We start from the raw sequence: 19769 nt of genomic DNA, 5'->3' as shown, positions 1-19769 counted from the left end.
GTGGCCCTTTTTCTTGGCTTGTGAATTTCATGCGTTCAGTTTTTTTGAGCTTGGGAAGCCTGGTATGTTGGCTGAATGCTGCAGATATTCGGCCTACAAACAGTCATTTGAATTCTGAACAGCTGTTTGGTTTGATCTTGTTCATGTTGCTTGTTATCCACTCTTTAGGAATGTTTTCCTGGGTGTTTGGGAAAAGACTGTTTGTTTTTTTCACACAAATACACCATTTGCATGGAAACAAGAGCATCACAGAAGTACTCGCCATTCTATACTTGTATTTCATTATTCTGATGCTAGTAAGTTTCAGTTGCCAAATCAAGGATCAGAAACATCACTATGTGAGTCAGGTGAAGGAACACACTACGTTAAAGAGGAGCTAATAGATGAAGTGGCCAGTTGCTGGAAACTGTCCAAATTATTCAGTATTCACCATCTTATCTGGTGTTGTCTTCTGGGGGAAACTAAGGGTAACTTTCTCCCTGCATCCCCTCACACTTCCTTGAATCTTCAATACTTCCAGTGCAACAAATGGTATAATTTGGGTTTCTTAAAACAAATCAAAATGTAACAATTTGGTGGTGAATGGGTATCATTTTCCCTTCGCTTTACGATATTGGTATAAACTCCAGATGGAACAGAGCTGGAGAGTTGAGATCTGGATCTGAACTTCCACAAAGCTCAATGAGGACTGAGTGTTTAGGTCCCATATTTGGGTTTGAGCCCATCTGCAGTAAAAAAAAGGACTTGACATTTGGCATGGGCACATCATCCCAAAACAGGAGGTCTTTGTGCACAATCACAAATTCAGTATAATCCAAAGAAGACCTTCCCAATCCCTGAATGTCACAGTAGGGCTTGGGGTTTTACCATTGCAAGAGTCAGTTTGCCATTAGTTCACAGAAACCCCAGGATATGTTTCCAAACTGAAAATACTCCTAAGTGGAAGATGACCATGGGTCCTACTGACTTGTGCTCATACGCAGAGCACAGAGATCGATAGGAGTATTGATCAGCAAGCTGTCTGCTTTGCCTGAAGGCCTTTTGTTTGGTGAATTGACATTATTGCTCCTGATTATTTTAGGAAAGTGTGGATCAAGTAAAAGACCCTGTCAGATCCCAACTCCCTACTTAGAGGGGAGAAGGACAGAAACACTACGTAGCAAACAGCAGGTAGAGGGAGGCAAAATTTGCTTTGCTTCTGCTGCCTTTTGCTTCATCTTCATTTAAACGTTCTGAATTTCTCAGAAGTCCTAAGTTTTCTGTATTCCGAGTTTTGGTCTCTTTGCACATCCCTGTAAAGTACATTCTCAAAGGATAGGATTTGACTAGAATTGATGCTGGTTTGGACTGTCAATCAGGTTTTGTTTTGGAAAAGGTGGAATAGGGGTGGATCCTTCTCTGGGTCCCTTTTTTTACTGAATCTCTCAAAGTTGGGCAGAATTCTGAATCAATGTTTTCTGCTCTGATTTCTCTCTGATATTGACACGTGGCAACATTAGGCAACATAAGCAAAGCCTGGGGAAAATGGGAGGTGGTCATTTTATGCTTAGTTTTTAAGCAAGACTAAGGCACTCAAGAATGCAATGAAACTTTGAAATTGCAGCTTGAGAGAATGCACCGCTTCCCCGGCACTTGGGCATGAGGAAATCTCCCTAATTCAATCCCATTTCATTATGTCCTCTTGCCTCATTGCTCCATGTATGGAATTCTGGATTCTTCTGGCTGCTGCAATGACAACATTAATCCAATGAACCTAGGGGGGAAATCACAAATGTTCTTACTTGTCTGTAATCTTCTGAACTGGGACAGGAAGTGAGGTGGGGATTTCTTTGTGGGAAAGGAGGAAGGAAAGAGAGGATCATTTTGGAGGGTGGGAGTGGGGGTTTCCTCTAAAGATTTGTTTTTAGTGTTTGGATATTTATCTTACCCTAGCAAAAATTCCATATGCTTGTTCTATGCCACTTTGCAGTACATGCCTGCAGTACAAGTTCTGAAACCGGCAAGGCTTAGTTATTTTTAACTGAATCTAGAGGGATCATCTAAGTTCTGGAGTTTCCCTGAATTTTGAAATACAATTGCTAAAGCAGGTCTGTGTCTCTTTCACTTTCTGAAGTAAGATAATGTCAAGATGCAAAACCTCAAAATTTAATACAGCTACAAGCTAACTCTAAACAGCATCCATTAGGGCCCTGATTCAGTACAACACGTGTACTTTTAAGCACATGAGAAGATTTATTAGAATCAATGCCAGTAAAAACAACCAGTGTATATTCATGTTACTCAAATAATGCTTCATCTTAGGCAGGAGGTGAACTTTGCAGAGGCCTCCTGTTTGCTGCAGTATGCTTTGTGTGAACCTGATCTTACTACTGACATTTGTCATTTTAGATTTATCATTTGCTAGCTGGATAAAAATGAATACTTCATTCTCATTAACTACTATTACAAACCTAAAAAGGTCTGAGAGATCTGAGGTTGGTTGGGGGATTTTAGCCAGGGGAAGAAATATCTTTTGTAGATGAATGAGAGTTCATATTTATTTGGTACAGTTTCTTAGAAGTATTGGAATTGGTCTCATTAGCATATCTATCATTGAAACTTATGATAAATATACTATTTGTATTAGATTCTAGGGGTGGAATCCAGGCCACACAGAAGTCAGTGGGAGTTTTGCCATTGACTGCAATGAGGCCAAGATTTTACCTTAAGTAGTTTTTTGAATATATGTAGCTCTATTTTAATTGTGTACCTGTCTCATAATTTTATACTTTTGTTACCGTATATTACCTATTCCCACCTTCTTATCCCTGTGTCTTGTTATCTTGAGGTGGGGGGGTGGGAATTACTTAGTGACTGAAAGCTTATCACCTCTAATAGGTCTGATATGATCTGACAAACCCACATAGACAGGAAGTATGTATTTCATATATAATGAATGTATGTCATCATTTTATATACACAACATAGGTGGATGGAACATCATATAAGTGGCACGTTGCATAATAGTTAATATATGTTCTTGTACATGCCAAGTCAAATATAACAAATGTACGCTGCTTACAAACATTAATTTAGCAGCTCCATGTATTTTTGTTCCACGTGGGAGGATGTTGTCTTCTTGCATTCCAGAAAGAGTCCATTTGTATTGAATGCTTCCCACCCATGTGGCTGTGCCTTTAATTGGGGACAGCAAGTTGCTTGAAGGAGTTGGCGGCGTGCTGCAAATAAAAACTTACAACTTGTCTGCACCTCAACTTGTGCCAAAATAACTAAATCAGTTTGAATTCATAGCTTTTGTTGTTTTAACGTAAGTCTGTGTGCACCCAGGTACACTGAGAACATTCAGGAATAACAAATGATGTGAGTTAAAACTCAGTTAGTTATATTCATGCACGTTTGTATGTAGACCAGAGCATAGGCTCTTATCCTGCACTTTGATGCATGTGGGTGGATACAGGAGTCCGCCCATGTGTCATGAATTGCAGGATTGGAGCCTTAAGAAGCAAAGCCTTGCTCAAAGAGATTTAGGAACAGAGTGGTCTGAGAATCCGATTATGTATTTCCTAAGAAACTGGCCTGTACTGAATCATTTGGATTTTTGCCTAAAGGAAGATCAGTTTTCCCTGCTTCCACACCCTGGGGAGGATCAAAGGATCCTTTCTCTGTGAGAGACAGAAGAGGATTCCATCCATGGCAGACTTAGCTGGCCCTTCAGTATGAGCAAAGCCACCTGCAGAAATAAGAGCTGATGTTTTGATTTCATTTTTGTATTTTCTGATTCCCTTAAAGATAAAATCCTAGGCGAATAGTTCAGTATAGTGCAGCTGGTCTGTAAATTCTTTTAACATACTTATTTATCATTATATTATTTATGCTTCTGTATGATTTGATCGTGCTCTGGTGGATACCAATATATACTAATATTTTAACAGTGAATCTGGGACAAAAGATGCCATGTAAGTGCCAAGCATTACAAGTAGAGCTAGAAGTATTACATATAGTTAGAGTGTGCCTCTTATTGATGTTACACTTTCTAGTCTCAGACATTTTTGCTTAACAATGCTCTTCTTTAAACTGGAAAGAGCTTCAATGACTAGGGTGACCATATTTTCCCAAAGGGAAAATGGGACACCTGCCTGCACAAGGCCAGCCCAAGGCCCCACTCTGCATGCAAGGCTGACCCAAGACCCCCTGCCACCCGCCCATGTGGGGCTGGCCTGGCCCGAGCCACTCTCCCCAGCCTTCCCTCCCACACAAGCCTGGTATTGCCGCTTGCCTCTCCCTCCCCGCACACATTCCTCTGCACCCTGCTAGGGGTCACAACCCACTTTTTTGGCAAAACTGCGCATTTTTCCCATTTGCTCTTACCAGCTGATCAGCTGGCAAGAAGAAATGGGCCTGTAGCGAGATAGACACCCCGCTCTGGCCCTGAAGGGGTTAAAGCAGCCCTGCAGAGGGTTGCAGCTGGGAAAAGTTAGGTTGATGGGGAAAGCAGCCACAACTGTGGCCAGCTTAATCAGGGCCTAGCTGGCCCTTATAAGAGGGCTGTGGGCCAGAAGCTAACACACTTTCTCTCTCTAGCTTCCTGAGAGAGAAGGACCTGGCTGCCTGGGACTTGAGAAGGGTACCTGAGGTGGAGCAGTGCTGGGGAAGGGCAGAGGGCGCTGGGGAGCTTCAGCCAGGAAAAACCCCAGGCTGCAGGCCTTGCTAAAAAGGCCAAATAAGTACTGGGGCTGCAGAGGGGCAGCCCAGAGATAGGCAAAGGCAGCAGGCCCTAACCCCCTTCCTGATGATGAGTGGATTACAACTGCAGTCAGCCCCAGAGAGTGGGGGCTAGATGATGACTGGCAGTAGCCACTGAGGCAAGGTGGGTTTAGAGGGTTGGGGGTTCCCCTGGGAGGGGACACCCAGAGTGTGGGGCACTGCCAGGGGGCAGCACCCCAAGATAAAGGGGCACCGGGGTCTGGGAGGGACACGGGGCCAGTGGCAGGTGAGACACCGGCCTGCAGAGGGTGCTCCGGGCTGGAAAGAGCTAATTCCCGAGATGGCCAGCAGGAGGCACTGCGTCGGTGAGTCATCGCCTCATGCACAGTTTTTTGCCAAAAAAGTCAGGATGGCCAGGACAAGGCTTAAAAAAGGGACCGTCCTGGCCAAAATGTGACGTATAGTCACCCTATCGATGAGTCATCAGTGACCATGGTACTAATTATAGAGCTGATATCCGGAGGTACTGAATACATACCCTGCCCGGTGACTTCAACATGATAGGGTTACTCAGTTATTTCTGAAAATAAGGTCCATTATATTCACAGCAACCATTTTAGAATTTTTAGTTATATCCAGAAGCAGTGGCATATTCAAGTTGTGCTTAAGAGCCTTGTGATGAACAGTCACGGACATAACTGCATTTGAATGATATTCCTCACAACCAGCTATTCACTCTTCTGTGGCATAAGCTGGGACAGCAGCATCCTAGACTGCCTGACCCCTCAGTTTAATTCACCCTATTGGATCATAACTCTGGATGCTCACCAGCTCAGTGGTACAGTATCATAACCTTTGTCTGGGCCCTCCTGGGATCAAGCCTTTAATCTCCATATGTGAAATACTGGCTGCAGTGAAGTGAATGGAAAAACTCTCATTCACTTCAATGGGGCCAGAATTTTATCCCTGCTATCTGCTGAACAAAGGTCAAGTCAAGCTGGAACACTACAGTAGTGTAACAAGAGAAACCTCGAGATCTATATCAACCTGGTTTCAGTCACAAATCTGACCAGAGAGGCCTATGAACTTCAGAGACAGATTCAGAAGTAATTTTTCAATCTGCAGAACAGGTCCTCGAGCAGACTGCTAACTACCAGCAGTCACTGTACTGTGGAGTCTTGTGGAAACTTGTAGGCTACGAATGGGGTCTTTGATGCAGTAAAATAACAAAAGCTGTTTTGGAGGCACTGGTAGTGAATGAACATAGTGTAAGAACGGCCATACTCCATCAGCCCAATGGTCCATCCAGCCCAGTATACTTATCTTCCAACAGTGGCCAATGCCAGATGCTTCAGAGGGAATGAACAGAACAAGACAATTATTGAGTTGATCCATTCCCTGTTGTCCACTCACAGCTGCTGGCTGTTAGAGGCTTAGGACACCCAGAGCATGGGGCTGCAGCCCTGAATATCTTGGCTAATAGCCATTGATGGACCTATCCTCCAGGAACATATCTAGTTATTTTTTCAGCCAAGTTACAGTTTTGACTTTCACAACTTCCTCTGGCAACAAATTCCACAGGGTGACTGTGTGTTGTGTGAAGTAGTACTTCCTTTTGTTTGTTTTAAACAAATTGTATTTTGTGTTAGGATGGTAAGTATGGTGTTAACCATTTATACTATAAGACCACAAATAAACCAAGATTTTTTTCAAATGCATTTTAATTCATTTGTAGGACAAAAATTTACAAGCAGACCTTAAAATCAATAATATTAGTAACAAAAGCAAAATATATACCCTCAACATCAGTAAATATTGTACCTGAAACTGTTAGAAACTGATTTCTGAAATATCAGATACCCCCCATTTCAATGTTTAAATATTTTAAATCACCACTCATTTCAAACACAGACAAAAATTAAGCATGTGCACAAACGGAGTCCTTTCTAGGACTTCAACAGGCTTTCAAAGAAGCCTTAAATGGGATGAATATAGTATGTGCTTATATTCTTTCCTGAATTTGGGGCCTTACACAGTAAGTAATTAGGGACAGGGATCAGATTTTCCCTTGGGTTCTGTGAAGAAGCCTAGCACACCTTGGGATGCTGGTAAGATGAAAAATAAAAATATTGTAAAACACTATTCTACAAATCTCCAAATATTAGTCAAACACTTAATAGCTGCATATAAAATCTGTTAGCAGTAACTTTCTGAAATATCAGATGCATCATAATTAAATGTTTAAATATTCTATTTTGACATCCATTTTGATTGCAGATTCTTAGCCACATGCCCTGTGGTTAATTGTCTACTATGTGGTAAATCTGAATGAATGCTGCCATCAAAAAAGTACTATTCAAAATGATACATTGGCTGTCCAGTTGTCACAAATAAAAGATCAGCAAAGCATAATTGAAAATTATTGTATTCAGCAGAGGTGAGACTATTGGGGCAGGCAGTATAGCCTACAAAACTCACATTTCCATCCATGAGAGACAATAGCAGTACTCTTTATAATCGAACACCGATTGGTCAGGGCTGATCCAATGCCAAATGAAGTCATTGCCTCCAGTCAGAGTTGGATCAGGCTCTAAGGTTACTACTCTGACAGTATTAACATCATCAGCATTTACCATGTTCTCCAGCGGAACACCAATATGATGTAAGGGAACATGTAATACAACTGACTAAATGCAGCAGCTAATATTTCAAGGACTGTAAGCTAAAATATGTGCCATCAGCTTGGATGATGGATATGGCCATGAAATATAATAATACACAGCTGCTTCATGCAGCCAATGATTTCCATGCTAAAGCATTTTTAATTTAAATAATAGATTTTATAAATAATAAATACTTAAATAACAAAAATTGTCCTCACAGTAAGTCACCTTCTGTATAAATTAATACACAAAAATATTCAGCTAATAAATACCATCATCTGAAATTACATTCCATATTGAGCAAATAAATAAATAAATACATAAATAAATATATAGATGCAATATTATAATATGTAAAAAAGCATTGTAGCTGACAGTATTTCAATATATTAAAAAAAATTATAAATGTACATTTTAATTTGACTTGGTGTGTTCCATAAAAGAGCTGGGTCAATCATTGTCGTCATATTAATCTAATACAATATATGTATATATATGCGTCTTGGCTTCCTAATAATGTTCAGATGCAGTTTTTCCTCCCATTCATATTTAACTTCTTGTCTTTTGTCCGTTTCATTTTCTTCTTGGGGGCTTTCCCTCTGTCATTTCCCTGAAATCTCTTACTGGTTACTACAAAGTAAGACAAAGAAAATTGAGACAAAAATTATCTTAACATTCCCCAGGCATATGTTTTCAGCCCACTTCCCATTAAATTTATGCCAGTCTGGCTCAGCTGCTGAAACACCAAGGCCCCAATTCTGCAAGATAGAGCCAGATTTTCAAAGGTATTTAGGGTGCTGAAAGATGCAGGTAGATGCCTAGTAGGATTTTCCAATGTGCCTAAGTAGGCAAGGCACCTATCTCCCATTAATTTCATTGATTTCAATTTAAGTTAGGCACTTAACTTGCTTCGGTGCTTGGTGACATTTTCAGAAGTGCCTATCTGTATCTTAAGGTGCTTAAATACCTTTGAAAATCTGGCTTGTGACCATTGTAGTTTTATTTATTTAATTTAAGTGGAATTACTCATGTGACCAAAGTTACACAAGTGCTTACATGCGATGCAGAAGTGTGGGCCTGAACACCTTGAAGTCCTGGTGTTTTTCAATTAAAAATAGGAAAAGGGTTTTCCCATTTTTTCCCCAGCCTGTTCTATTTGTCCATTGAGGGAGCCATCACGCCCATGTCTTTGTCCTGCCTCAGAAAAGACAACAGTGTTGCCTTCCATTTTCAGCAAAACAAAGGGTATTATCTGGGGAAATAATTAGAACTAGAATCCCCCTAGAACAGACAAGAAACTCTACTTCAGGGTCTCCTTAGGACTGTTACTACTGGAAAACTATCACTGATTAACCCAAAAGAACTAGACTGAGGCAGCTTGTATCTGTCTCACACCAGTTCACTTTACTAATATAACTTGATCCTGCTAAGTTCACAAGTGCAGTCTCTTACACTCTTATATAGACCAGTCAGTAGAGGGAGACAAAAAAATCAATGTTCTGGCAGTGCATTAGCAGCAGTCATATACTCAGATACTTCATTGAAGGACACAGTACAAATACCTAGCTAGGCAGAGAGTACTTTTAATCATTAACTGTTTCAGGTGAACCCTAGATACATGTTTCCTGTCTAGTGTAAATGAATTCTAATTATTTCTCCAGGGCTTTTGAAGGAAGATAATGATAGCCTGTATTGGACATTGTAGTCACATATTTATATAGACTCTTGTTCCCTCAAAGATATTTAAAGAAACAACTTCTTTTATTCAGGACTACTAATAGGGCAGTAGTCAGGGGCGGCTCCAGGCCCCAGCACGCCAAGCACGTGCTTGGGGCAGCATGCTGCGGGGGGCGCTCTGCCGGTCGCCGGGAGGGTGGCAGGCGGCTCCGGTGGACCTCCCGCAGGCGTCTCTGTGGAGGGTCCGCTGGTCCCGCGGCTTCGGTGGAGCATCCGCAGGCACGTCTGCGGGAGGTCCACCGGAGCCGTGGGACCGGCGACCGGCAGAGCACCCCCCGCAGTGTGCTGCCGTGCTTGGGGCGGCGAAATGGCTAGAGCCGCCCCTGGCAGTAGTAAGGGGGTAAAAAAAACCCCAATATCTGAGAAAAATAAGCTAGCATAGCTCCACTACTTCCATGTCAAAAGTCACATCTGCTACTGTGATAAATGGTGCCGAGAGTTTTACCTGCAGAGTTTCCAGTCACTCCAAGATGAATTGTAATACCGATCTCTGGCCTGGATGTAAATCTTCTCTAGCTTGCTTGTCGTTGCCAAGTGAATGAACTGTTCATCAGTATCATAAGACTGTGAACAAAAACATAGTTCAGTCAATGGATTGGTAAGTGGTCAAGCAGAAGTTACTCAAACATCAAGTTAAAGTTATCTAGTTGATCTTGTGACAAAAATGAAAATGTGCTCATATTAGTTATCGCTGCTGTATCAGAGCAAAGAGGAAGTTTTTGCAGAAAGGAAAGTATTACAAGTAGAATCAAACTGGTCTGAAATACCCTGGCATGTCCTTACATAGTGTGATTACCATTGGTGGACATGCAGCTTCTATAAAGAGCTCTTGTAAAGCTAGCATGTACCTTTATATTTTTAGTGAGGCCTTTCCTCAGTACCAAGAACTATAACTAAGGCGATGGCTCCATCTGCTGGTATACACTTTCTTCATTTTTTGCTTAACAAAGTAATCTTTTAACCTGTTAGGTCTGTTCATGAAGTGGAATGAGTATCATTTAGGTTGCTTTATTTTCTCTTATAAGCTTATAAGTCAGAATGTCTTATAAGTCAGAATGTCGGGATAAAAGCCATAGTGTAGACTCATACTCACGGCCCCACATGGATATTATCTTGTTATTAATCTTTGCACTTAGGGTTCTATTGTAAGTGAAGTTAATGGGAATGTGGGAACGGGCCCTTAGTTTATTGATTGACCATATACTTTAATTTTAATATTCAATTTTTATTTCTTTGAATATTTTATATAATTGGATTTTATTTAATACTTCTATATTATAGCTTTGTGTGTATTTCCTGATGAATTATTCTTAAGTGAATTCATACCTACAAGTGTATATCTCTGTGGTCAAGGCCCAGGATTGGGAGACAGAAGATGGCAAGTCCTTTTCCTAGCTATGCCACTGATTTTTGGTGTTACCCTGTGGGCAAGTTGCCACGTAGTAGTTGTTGTGTTTAACCCGCACGGGTGCATTAGCAATGCAAACAAATCTATTTTATGTCTCCCTAAAAATTAGTATTGCTTAATAACATGCTGCTGGAAATTGGGAAGCAGTTGGCAAAGACTAAAGTATCCTTCGGCCTCTTGGGTAGTGTGAGAGCATGAATCACTGGATTTTCACTCTATTAGCAAGAGCTCTTCTGTGCAAATTTGAACTGTGTACGTGCAACCAAACTACATGCAACTCAGTGTGGCAAAACTTAGGCTGCCTTTGTCCTTGATGTAGGAAAAGGTTGTGGATTTTCCCTAGCTCAGGATCCACAAAGCCTAATAATCCTAAGTCAACAGATACTTTTTTCTCATGTTAACATGACGGTCCAATGCTGGGTGTGACATTGTTTTTCGCTCCTCCCTCCACCTCACTACCAAGATCTCCCTTTCTCCAATGCTGGATAGTAGACATGTCATTTTGGCACAATCCTGAAGTAGACCACTCACTTTGACTGTGTCTCATAGTCAGAAAGATCCTTGACTATGAGACCTGAAGTTTGGGCAAATAGCAAAGTCATAATACAAATAATTGTCTTTCATATGTAGAGATAGGTCATATTGGGGTAGATGACTTCTATGGTGCTCTTTGGAAAATATGTCAATAGCAGATTTATGTATTTATATTAGGTTAGCATCTAAAGACCTCAACTAGGTTAGAGCCCCAGAGACGTTGCATGGATGTTTATGAGAGACCTTGCCCCAGAGATCTTACAAGTTAACAGCTGGGTGAAGCAAACAATTGGTTGGGCAAGAAGGGTAAAAGAGGAAAGCATAATAGAGATAACAGGATGGCTTAGAGAGTTATATCATAAAAACATCTAGGCTACAAGCACATGACTGAGATGGGTAATTAAAGGCCATTGGGGTGTTTCAGTGGAAAAACATCACTAAACACTAATAATATCCTACATTAACAGAGTACTTTTCATTGCAGTGGGTCCCAAAGCATTATCCAAACTACAAACCCTCCAATCCTACTCTGACAAAGTTCCTTACTGAAATCACTAGGTAATTTGAGTTAGGACAACAGAGTTAGATCAGATACATAGAGGAATCACTGAACCTGCTATTGAAATGTTGAGACTGATTTGTCTTCACAGTGTTTGAATCCATGTTACTTGGATGCTACTGTGTAGATGAAATGGGAATGGGTCAAGTTCTTAAAAGGCCGCATCATACACACATTAAGAGTAATGAGAACTCCTCATTAAAAATACCTTGGTTTTGCTGGGGTTTGTCTCTTCGGCATTGACCTTAAATGTCAAAGGGAAATAAGACTCTGGTGTGCTCCATGTTCTGGGGTATTTCCAAGTCACTGTGCCATTTTTGACCACATGCACACACGCGGGTGGGTCAGGTTTTACTGCAAGAGAAAATAAAGACTGCATTAGCATTCATTAGCTAGGTAGTATCAGCTCTTTGTGCTTTATTAGTACCAATTATTCAGTTAAACGGCTGTTGGAAACCGCAGTAAATTAGGGCCAAGAGTGTGCTTGAGGTTTAGGGACTATATTGTACCCTCCTGTGGAAGAGGGATACATTCACAGAGCTCCCCTTATAAGACCCCTCAAGGATGAAGGGATTTAGAGGGCTGCAGAAGACAAAGGGAAGGGACCCAGCCTCAAACTCTGCTGACCTTTAGAATGCACAGGGAAGGAAAGTGTTAATTTGGCAGAGTGTCTGCTTCTCCAGAGTGCTGGACAACCTCCCTTTCTCCCATGACAGCATGATGAGCTCAGCAGCAACTTTCCCGTTGATCTGCCTATCTCTGTGTACCCAATATCCTCCTCCCCTTTGGGGCAGTGATATGCAGGAGTAGATGTCTGTGGTTTGTGATGTTCCAAGCACCCATGCAGTTATTCACTTGGAAATCTGCACTTTTCAGAGGGGAGCCTGCCACAGAGAGTGATTGCTTTCTGGCTCTGTTCTCTGCCTTCCCCAGCCTGGCCCTTCTAGTACTGTGGCACTCCCAATTCATGCAAAGGACTAGAGGGGCTCCTGTGGAGCGGGGGCAGGGCCTCGGATGGGGGGAAGAGGTGCAGCATGGGCGGGGCCACGGGGGAAAGAGGCTGAGTGGCGGCAGGGCCTCAGGGTGGAGCATAGGAGGGGCCACAGTCCGGATGCTGGTGGCTCCCCGACTTGACAGGAGCTTCTGGCAGCAGCAGCACTCCAATGCTGTGGGCATCCAAGGGGCGGTGTGCCCCATCCAGCATTTCTTGCCCCATTTCAAACCTCTTATACCTGCCACCTTTGCTGTGGCTCATGGGTGCCGAGAACCTCCTATTTTTTTTCAGTGGGTGCTTGAGCCACAGAGCACCAACAGTCGGCACCTGTGCCTCAACCTCTTCCTGGTTTCTGCCAGGTTTTGTTCTTTACTCCAGTAAGGGGAGGGAAGCCTACAGCCTAGAATACAGTTATCATGGGCTACAGCATTAATCCCTCTCAGCTCTCAGGTGAGGTCGGAGAAACACTGGTGACATAGAGGTAGTGTGGGGAAGCAGTTACTGTTAAGTCATTAATCAGTACTATTGTCCCTCAGGATCACTGAATTCACTGCAAGCTTTATACACTTAAAAATAAAAGCTGATTTCTGATCCACTCACTGATATCTCGGATGAAGAAGCTGCTGGTGCAGTTGTCATATTGTGTCTCATCAATAACCTCCAGGAACATCTCAATGGGCTGGTGTTCCTCGGCAAATGGGCAGTGGTTGGTTTTCTGACAACTGACTGTGTACGTTGTCTCTAGTTCTTGGCGTTGAGGCACAGGGCTTCCACAGATTACACTTCCAGACGCATCCTCTTGAGTTCTGAATTTAAAGCAGAGAGTGATAATGGAAACGCTGGAGAGCGCTGAATAAAGTGCTGCTTATGGATACTTTAATGACACCATGTCACTGGACAAGATAGTGTTGCTGTGTCTTAAATAGCATGTCTCGGTACATGAGACTCCCATGTCAATAGGAGTTCTGGGCATAAATTAAACACAGTCTCTTCTTAATGCCACTATTTATTGACTAGTGTGGAGGGCCTAATATCTAACTTCACTCTTCAGCCCCTTTCCCAAACCCAGCTGAAGGCAACAGTGAAGTTGAGTATGTTTCCATAAGAAATAACACCACACAATACTTCCAGAATTTGACTGTATTTTTGCATCCAGCAAATTATGCTTTGTGCTTATTTCCCCTTTTAACAAATAAAAATAACACTGGGCCAGAGCACTCCCTGCCTTGGAGAACCCCATGGGAGGGGAGTGGGAGGTAGGAAATCCCCAAGAGGTTTCTCTCCTAGTATTCCCCTCAGGGTCCTTGACAGGGAGAATGCTATGGGCATATAGTGTTTGACCTCCCAACTCCATACAGCCAGTGGATCTGGAGAGAAGGACTCTGCAAGATGACTTGCTTCTATGTCTGGTTGAAATTCCTCTCCTCGCCTGCAGTTCTACTGCCTGAATCACTCTGCAGCTACATTACAGCATCTGCAGAGAAGATCCAACAGGCGTTCTTACACTTCTAAGCTATATTAATTCCTGACCAGATTTCCATGCAGTAATTTGGTGGGCCTAGAAGGGACTGTCCTGTAGAGGATATCCAATGTGCTGGTCCACATCCTGAAATGATGAAAGTGGCCTTCCCCTGGTCCAGTTCATGTGATAGGTGGCCAACTATTTTTGTAGTATCCCTGCCACATGCTGACAAAGAGGGGTATTCCGGCCTTATTATCCTAATGAAGTGGCTGAGGAAAGTACAAGCTCTTACCCTTTTAGATTTTTGATTGTGAACTTCACATTTGGACTCTCATTTTCTGTCTTCCATGAGCATATGAAAATCCCTGAGTAATTCTTTGCCTCACATTTTAAAAATGTCATGTTGTTTGGCTCTAGAGTGAAAGACGGAGAAAAAATTTATATTTTATAAAAATAATTGTTTGACCAGTAAGATAAAACAGTAACTCTACAAAATCCTGCTGGCAGGTATTGATTTTGTTCCCAGGAAAACAATGCACAATATACACGTCAGCTGAATAGTGGCTAGAAGTTTGTTGTTGTCTAAAAGTGACCCTTAGAGATTATGTTGCCATTGTTTTTCCCAGAGATGGTTCACTTCTTTTATAGGATATTTCCCATCTATTAAAAAATTGTCTTAAACAAACCCAATATCTTCAATAAATGATTTCATTTCTCTGATTGCTCACCGTGCTATTTGCGACACATTTCAAAGATGGTTTTATCATGCTGAGGATAGGAATAACGTCTATAAATGAAGTGTTTCCACCCTTCTAACAATGTTTAGTGGTCCAAGCGGAAGACAAGAAGATGGATATCTTGCTCTGGGAGATGTATCTTTGTCCAGTGTGTTAACCATGAGCCTAGGATCCCAAACTACTGGGTTTTAATCTTGGCTCAGCAGCGGTTTTAGGCTAAGACATGTAACCTCTGCTTTATGAAGATGAATTAGTTAGGGGCAAATGCTCTCCTCAGCAAGCGGTTTGAACGACTTAGCTAGGCACTGATGAGAGCTGCGAGGGCAAAGGGGAAGAATAGTCATCCCCCCACATGTTGTGAAGCTGTTCCATGGTTGCTGCTCCAGCCTAGAGGCTAGAGTAGCTTTAGCATTCCTCTACTCCCCCACTCCATATGGGAAGGATCAGAAGATTCTTGTCATGGTCCCAACTCATCCTTTGTGACAGCATATAGGAACCCCATACACAGCTGGACTCCCCAGATCCTGCTCCCTGGTTCTGCTGCACATGGGGACCTCTGCACCCATGTAGAAGAGAGCATTATTTGCCCCTTAATGCCTGAACAACACTTCGAAGATGTACCATGCTAAAGATTATAATCCACCTCATTAGTCATTTACAGTGGTTCTTTCCAATGAGTTCCTTTTTCCTTTGCGATGTTAGGGTGCATACTGTACATGAAAACAACATCATATTGTCCCATTAACTTACCTTTAAAACTTTTTAGAATCCACTTAGATATTTCCCTACTTGAGTCTTTTTTAGTAATAAGGAAAAAATAGTAGCTTAAAATCTCATGGGTATCACTTTTGTGACAGGTGTAGTTGCCAGCATCTGGAAATTCCTTGACTGAAATGACTAATGTTTTGTCGGTTCCTATTTTTTCCTTATCCTTCATCCAGTAGACTGACATAGGTTGGTCTTCAGATAAATTGCAGGTGAGCTCCACTTCTTCAGCTGGTGCCTCCTGAGTCCACTCTGACTCTATGACATAAACTATAGGGAAATAAATGTTGGGTGTTAGTCAAGTTTAAAGTACTGGTAAAATCAAACTACATCTTAGGCCCAGCACGGCTGTCCTTGAAACTATTGGCAAAACCCCACTGGCATGAATAACAACAGTAAGGCCCAGCTGTCTTTTGGCAAGATTTCCAGGTTTTAAATGTAAATATAAAATGCATCCAAACCATCATGAGCAATCAGAGTTATTTTCACTTTAGAAGTCTCAAAGAATTTGACACAGTCGCAGCCCTGCAAAGCAGGTAATGTCATTATCCCCATTTCACAGAGAGGGAAATCAAGGCAGAGAAGGCCCAGTAATTCCCTGCATATGCTTAACTTTAAGCACACAAATAGTCTAATTGGCTTTAAACATGACTACACATGTTTTTAAAGTTAAGAACATGCTTAACTGTTTTCCATAATCCAGGTTTAAAGCCCAAAGGCCAAATCCTACTCACTTTATTCCTGCAAGTAGCCCCACTGACTTCAGTGGGACTCCTCTGATGAGTAAGGACTACTGGATCTCAGTCTTTGCTCACAGAACGAGGAGTGAAGCACCTCTGTAGCATTGTACTCCCATGGATTCCATGGAGAGTTCTCTGCAGTGTGAGGGATCTGTGATTGGGGAGTGGGCAGGTGGGCAAAAGGAAAGCCAGGAGTATGTATTGCCTCCTTCTAAAGCCCCACAACCTGATGGCGGCATTATTTTTTCCTGCAGAAAATCTGGTTGCCCTTTCAGCATGGTACCAATGAAGCGGCTGCTAGGGGAGAGATGGTCCCAAAGCAGAGATACAGGGCATCCAACAGATAGTTATGACCCTCTGAATACTCCTCAGTCACTCTATGGAGCCCTTTGCTCCAGACTGGGAGAAACTCCCTTTTATGAAACAATTTAGGAAAACTTCACTAAGCAATCTTTGTGGATTTTTCTTCCTTAAGGCCTTCTCTTGCTAGATTTTTCCAGGTGGTGGGGAGCAGCAATTAAGGCCAAAGATATGTGTAAATTAATTGCTTAAATTCGTACAGCCAATCAGGGGCAGAATGAGGAGTAGAACTCAAGAATCCACTTCATTCTTGCCAGGGTCAAGAACCTCCATCTGCCCTTTCACTGACACCAGTTCCCCAAATACAGCCATTGCCCCACATAACCTATCCACCCTTTCTCTTCTACCACTGACACATGAGCCCCTGTTGTCATTAGTGTCCTCTGGGTTTGTGTTTTTCGCTGCAAGTGGACACAGAGTACATTTACTGGAGGTTTAGGAAGCACCACAATTGAACTTAGAAGTGCACCACACAGGCTGGAAGAAAGCACCAATTCCAGCAATGAGCCAAGAGAGCTTCTCAGCAGGTGATTTCATTACCAAACGGATGACTTTAAGCCAAATAACATTGCTAATAATAGGACACGGAATCTCATCACATCGGACAGTGGAGACTGCTTATTAAAGTCATGAATGTGCAAATACATGAAGCTAGAGGCTTGCCAACCAGCCTGTGAGTATCGAGAAGCAGAGGCACCAGGAAATGCCAGAGAGGTACCCAAAGACACAAAGGTGTCATTTTTATGCTGTGGCAGAAACACTTCTAGTTTCAAGTGCCCCTAATGTTGGTTAGGGAAACCACAGCATAGTCTTATAACCTAAAGCTATCAACAGACGTGGTTGAAATATTCATTACAAATAATATTCTTTATGGGCAAGACAGTGATCCTCTTACTCATGTTGAATACCAGCTTCCACCCTGTGAAGTCCCACTGAAATCAATGGGGATACTTGTGGACTAAGGTGCTGGTCAATGTGAGTAAAGGGATTAAATATGACCACTTGAATTTAGCTCCATTTTCTGAGAGTGAATAATTTGTTCACTGATTCTGCATTTCTTTGAATAAATTCATATTCAGAGTTATTTGCTCTGAATAGTCTGGATGAAATATTTTCAGGCCTGGGTTTTTTTTGTGAAATGTTCACTTTGACAATTTGCTCTTCATTACTTGTTTGTGGGTTGTCACCTAAGTCACAAGATGCAGTTTCTGCTTCCTGATTGCATTACTGAAACTCTTGAAACGGGAGAACAGTGAATAGGGAATAAGGCAGTTTCTGGTGTGAATTCGCAGATGAATAATCATGTTGCTAAACTTCATGAAACTTTTGGGACTCCTGAATCTTTTCATGAACACCCAGCAATTATCCAAATACTCATGAAAAATTCAGAATATGAGCCCATGAATTGTAGTGAACGCAACTCTGCTTTTATTCACAAACATATTTGTTAGTACATTTGTTTTTAACTATTCAACCAGTGATAGTTTTCAGTAAATGAAGACTGTTTACCATTCTCCCTCAGTTTCCACTTCGCTTCCAGAGGGATTGCAAGGGAAAATAACGAAAGTAGGACCAAGAGTAGATGAGACATCTGTGGAGGGTAGGGGAAAGAACAATTAATAAGCCTGCTTGGAAAAAGGCTAGTAATTGGTATTATTGATTGAGAGTTATTAGCATGCTCAGCATTAGACAGTATGAGGAAGACACAGTACATGCCCCAAGGAGTTTACAGTCAAGAGACCCCATTCTGAGCACATTTAGTCATGTCAGGAATCCTTCCTCATGAGAGGAGTCCCACTGGCAGAAATGTGGCTTCTAGCAGGAATAAAGTGTGTAGGATTTGGCCTTTGGGATTTAAACCCAGATCATGGAAAGCATTTAAGCACACTCTTAACTTTAAGCACGTGAGTAATTCCATTTAAAGCCAATGAGACTACTTATATGCTTAAAATTAAGCATATGCTTAAGAGTTTTGCTGGATCAGTATTATATTTGACATTTCCTCAGGCAAAAATCCTACCGAAGTGAATGACATGTAATTGTTAATAACTATATTTGCAAAAGTGGCCAGAGCATGTGTGCCCATTGAGACACCTTGAATACATAGATTCACACTGTATACATTCCTCTGTACTGTATTTTTAATAGACAGGGTGAAACTAATACACTACTGTAGTCCTGAGCTCTGGACTTTTATGTTTGCACCTGCAGCATCCATGCAGGGGCAATACAATGCAGCACTATGGTGTGTACTGCTATTCGCACTCCCTCTAGTTTGAACTAGATGGCAGTGTAGACAAGCCCTAGGTTCTTATATTGGTACCCATCACTTTTAAGACTGGTTGAAATTTTTCCATCAGAACTGTTGTTTTGTGTAATCAGGTATTGAACCAAACTACATTTTTCATTAGAAGTGTCTAGTTTTTGTGGAAATTTTTGAATTTTTGTCAAACAAAAACCCAAACTGCAAAGTTTTCCCTGTTTTCAGAAGAGAAGTGTTTGGGTTTGGGTGTTTTTGATGAAAAGTCAAAAATTTCCATGGAAAACCATTGCTGTTTTTTTTTGTTTGTTTTTTTCATTTTCATCTACATTTTCATCAGAAAGAAAACCCATTTTCTGATCAGCTCTAATCACAGTATGAACACCTCCCCTGTGATTAGGGGTGCATGAACAACACGTATATCTTATGGGCCAGTTGGTGTAAATTGGCATATCTTCATTCACTTCATTTATATCAGTTAAGGATCTGGCTATGTCATTTGTATGTTTGTGTAATTCATACACAAAAACATAAATGTTGATAATATATAATACATATTTCAATTCTATTAACTGTAAATATTTGAATCTATACAGTGTATACATACCTCAATATGTATAAGTATATTAAACCGCCCTGTCTTCAGAAAAATGTAATAACAACTGGCTGTATTTAAACATACTTTCTTGGGTATTTTACTTTAGCAAGAATGTAAACTGAAAGTTTTTCAGCTTTTTTTTTTTTTTTGCATTGCTGTATTTTATATAACTAGCATCCTTTGACTTCATCTCTTACTGGCTCTCTGATGCCCCAGTATAGAGATACTCCACCACAGAGCAATAAGAA

At 41.5% G+C, this 19769-nt stretch overlaps 1 protein-coding gene across 1 annotated transcript; it reads right to left on the bottom strand.

Moving 5' to 3' along the window:
- Positions 1-9545: 9545 nt before the first annotated feature.
- IL12B (interleukin 12B) lies at positions 9546-18254 on the bottom strand. Its single transcript, XM_045026031.1, has 6 exons — positions 18173-18254; positions 15549-15833; positions 14354-14474; positions 13200-13405; positions 11814-11959; positions 9546-9668 (listed from the first exon to the last, which is right to left on the bottom strand). The coding sequence occupies exons 1-6, from the start codon at positions 18252-18254 to the stop codon at positions 9546-9548; spliced, it is 963 nt and encodes a 320-aa protein (XP_044881966.1).
- Between the last annotated feature and the right edge of the window lie 1515 nt (positions 18255-19769).

The sequence above is a fragment of the Mauremys mutica genome, chromosome 8 (genome assembly GCF_020497125.1).
Source record: "Mauremys mutica isolate MM-2020 ecotype Southern chromosome 8, ASM2049712v1, whole genome shotgun sequence".
In the NCBI taxonomy this organism is placed as follows: domain Eukaryota; kingdom Metazoa; phylum Chordata; order Testudines; family Geoemydidae; genus Mauremys; species Mauremys mutica.
This window is presented reverse-complemented; position numbering and strand designations above follow the sequence as displayed.

Coding starts and splice junctions, on each gene's coding strand:
- IL12B (XM_045026031.1), bottom strand. CDS start 18,254: ATGTCTCATCTACTCTTGGTCCTACTTTCGTTATTTTCCCTTGCAATC. Junction 11,960..13,199: donor CTTCTTCATCCGAGATATCA/GTGAGTGGATCA, acceptor TTTCTCTTGCAG/TAAAACCTGACCCACCCGCG. Junction 9,669..11,813: donor CAAACCCCAGCAAAACCAAG/GTATTTTTAATG, acceptor TTTTGTTCACAG/TCTTATGATACTGATGAACA.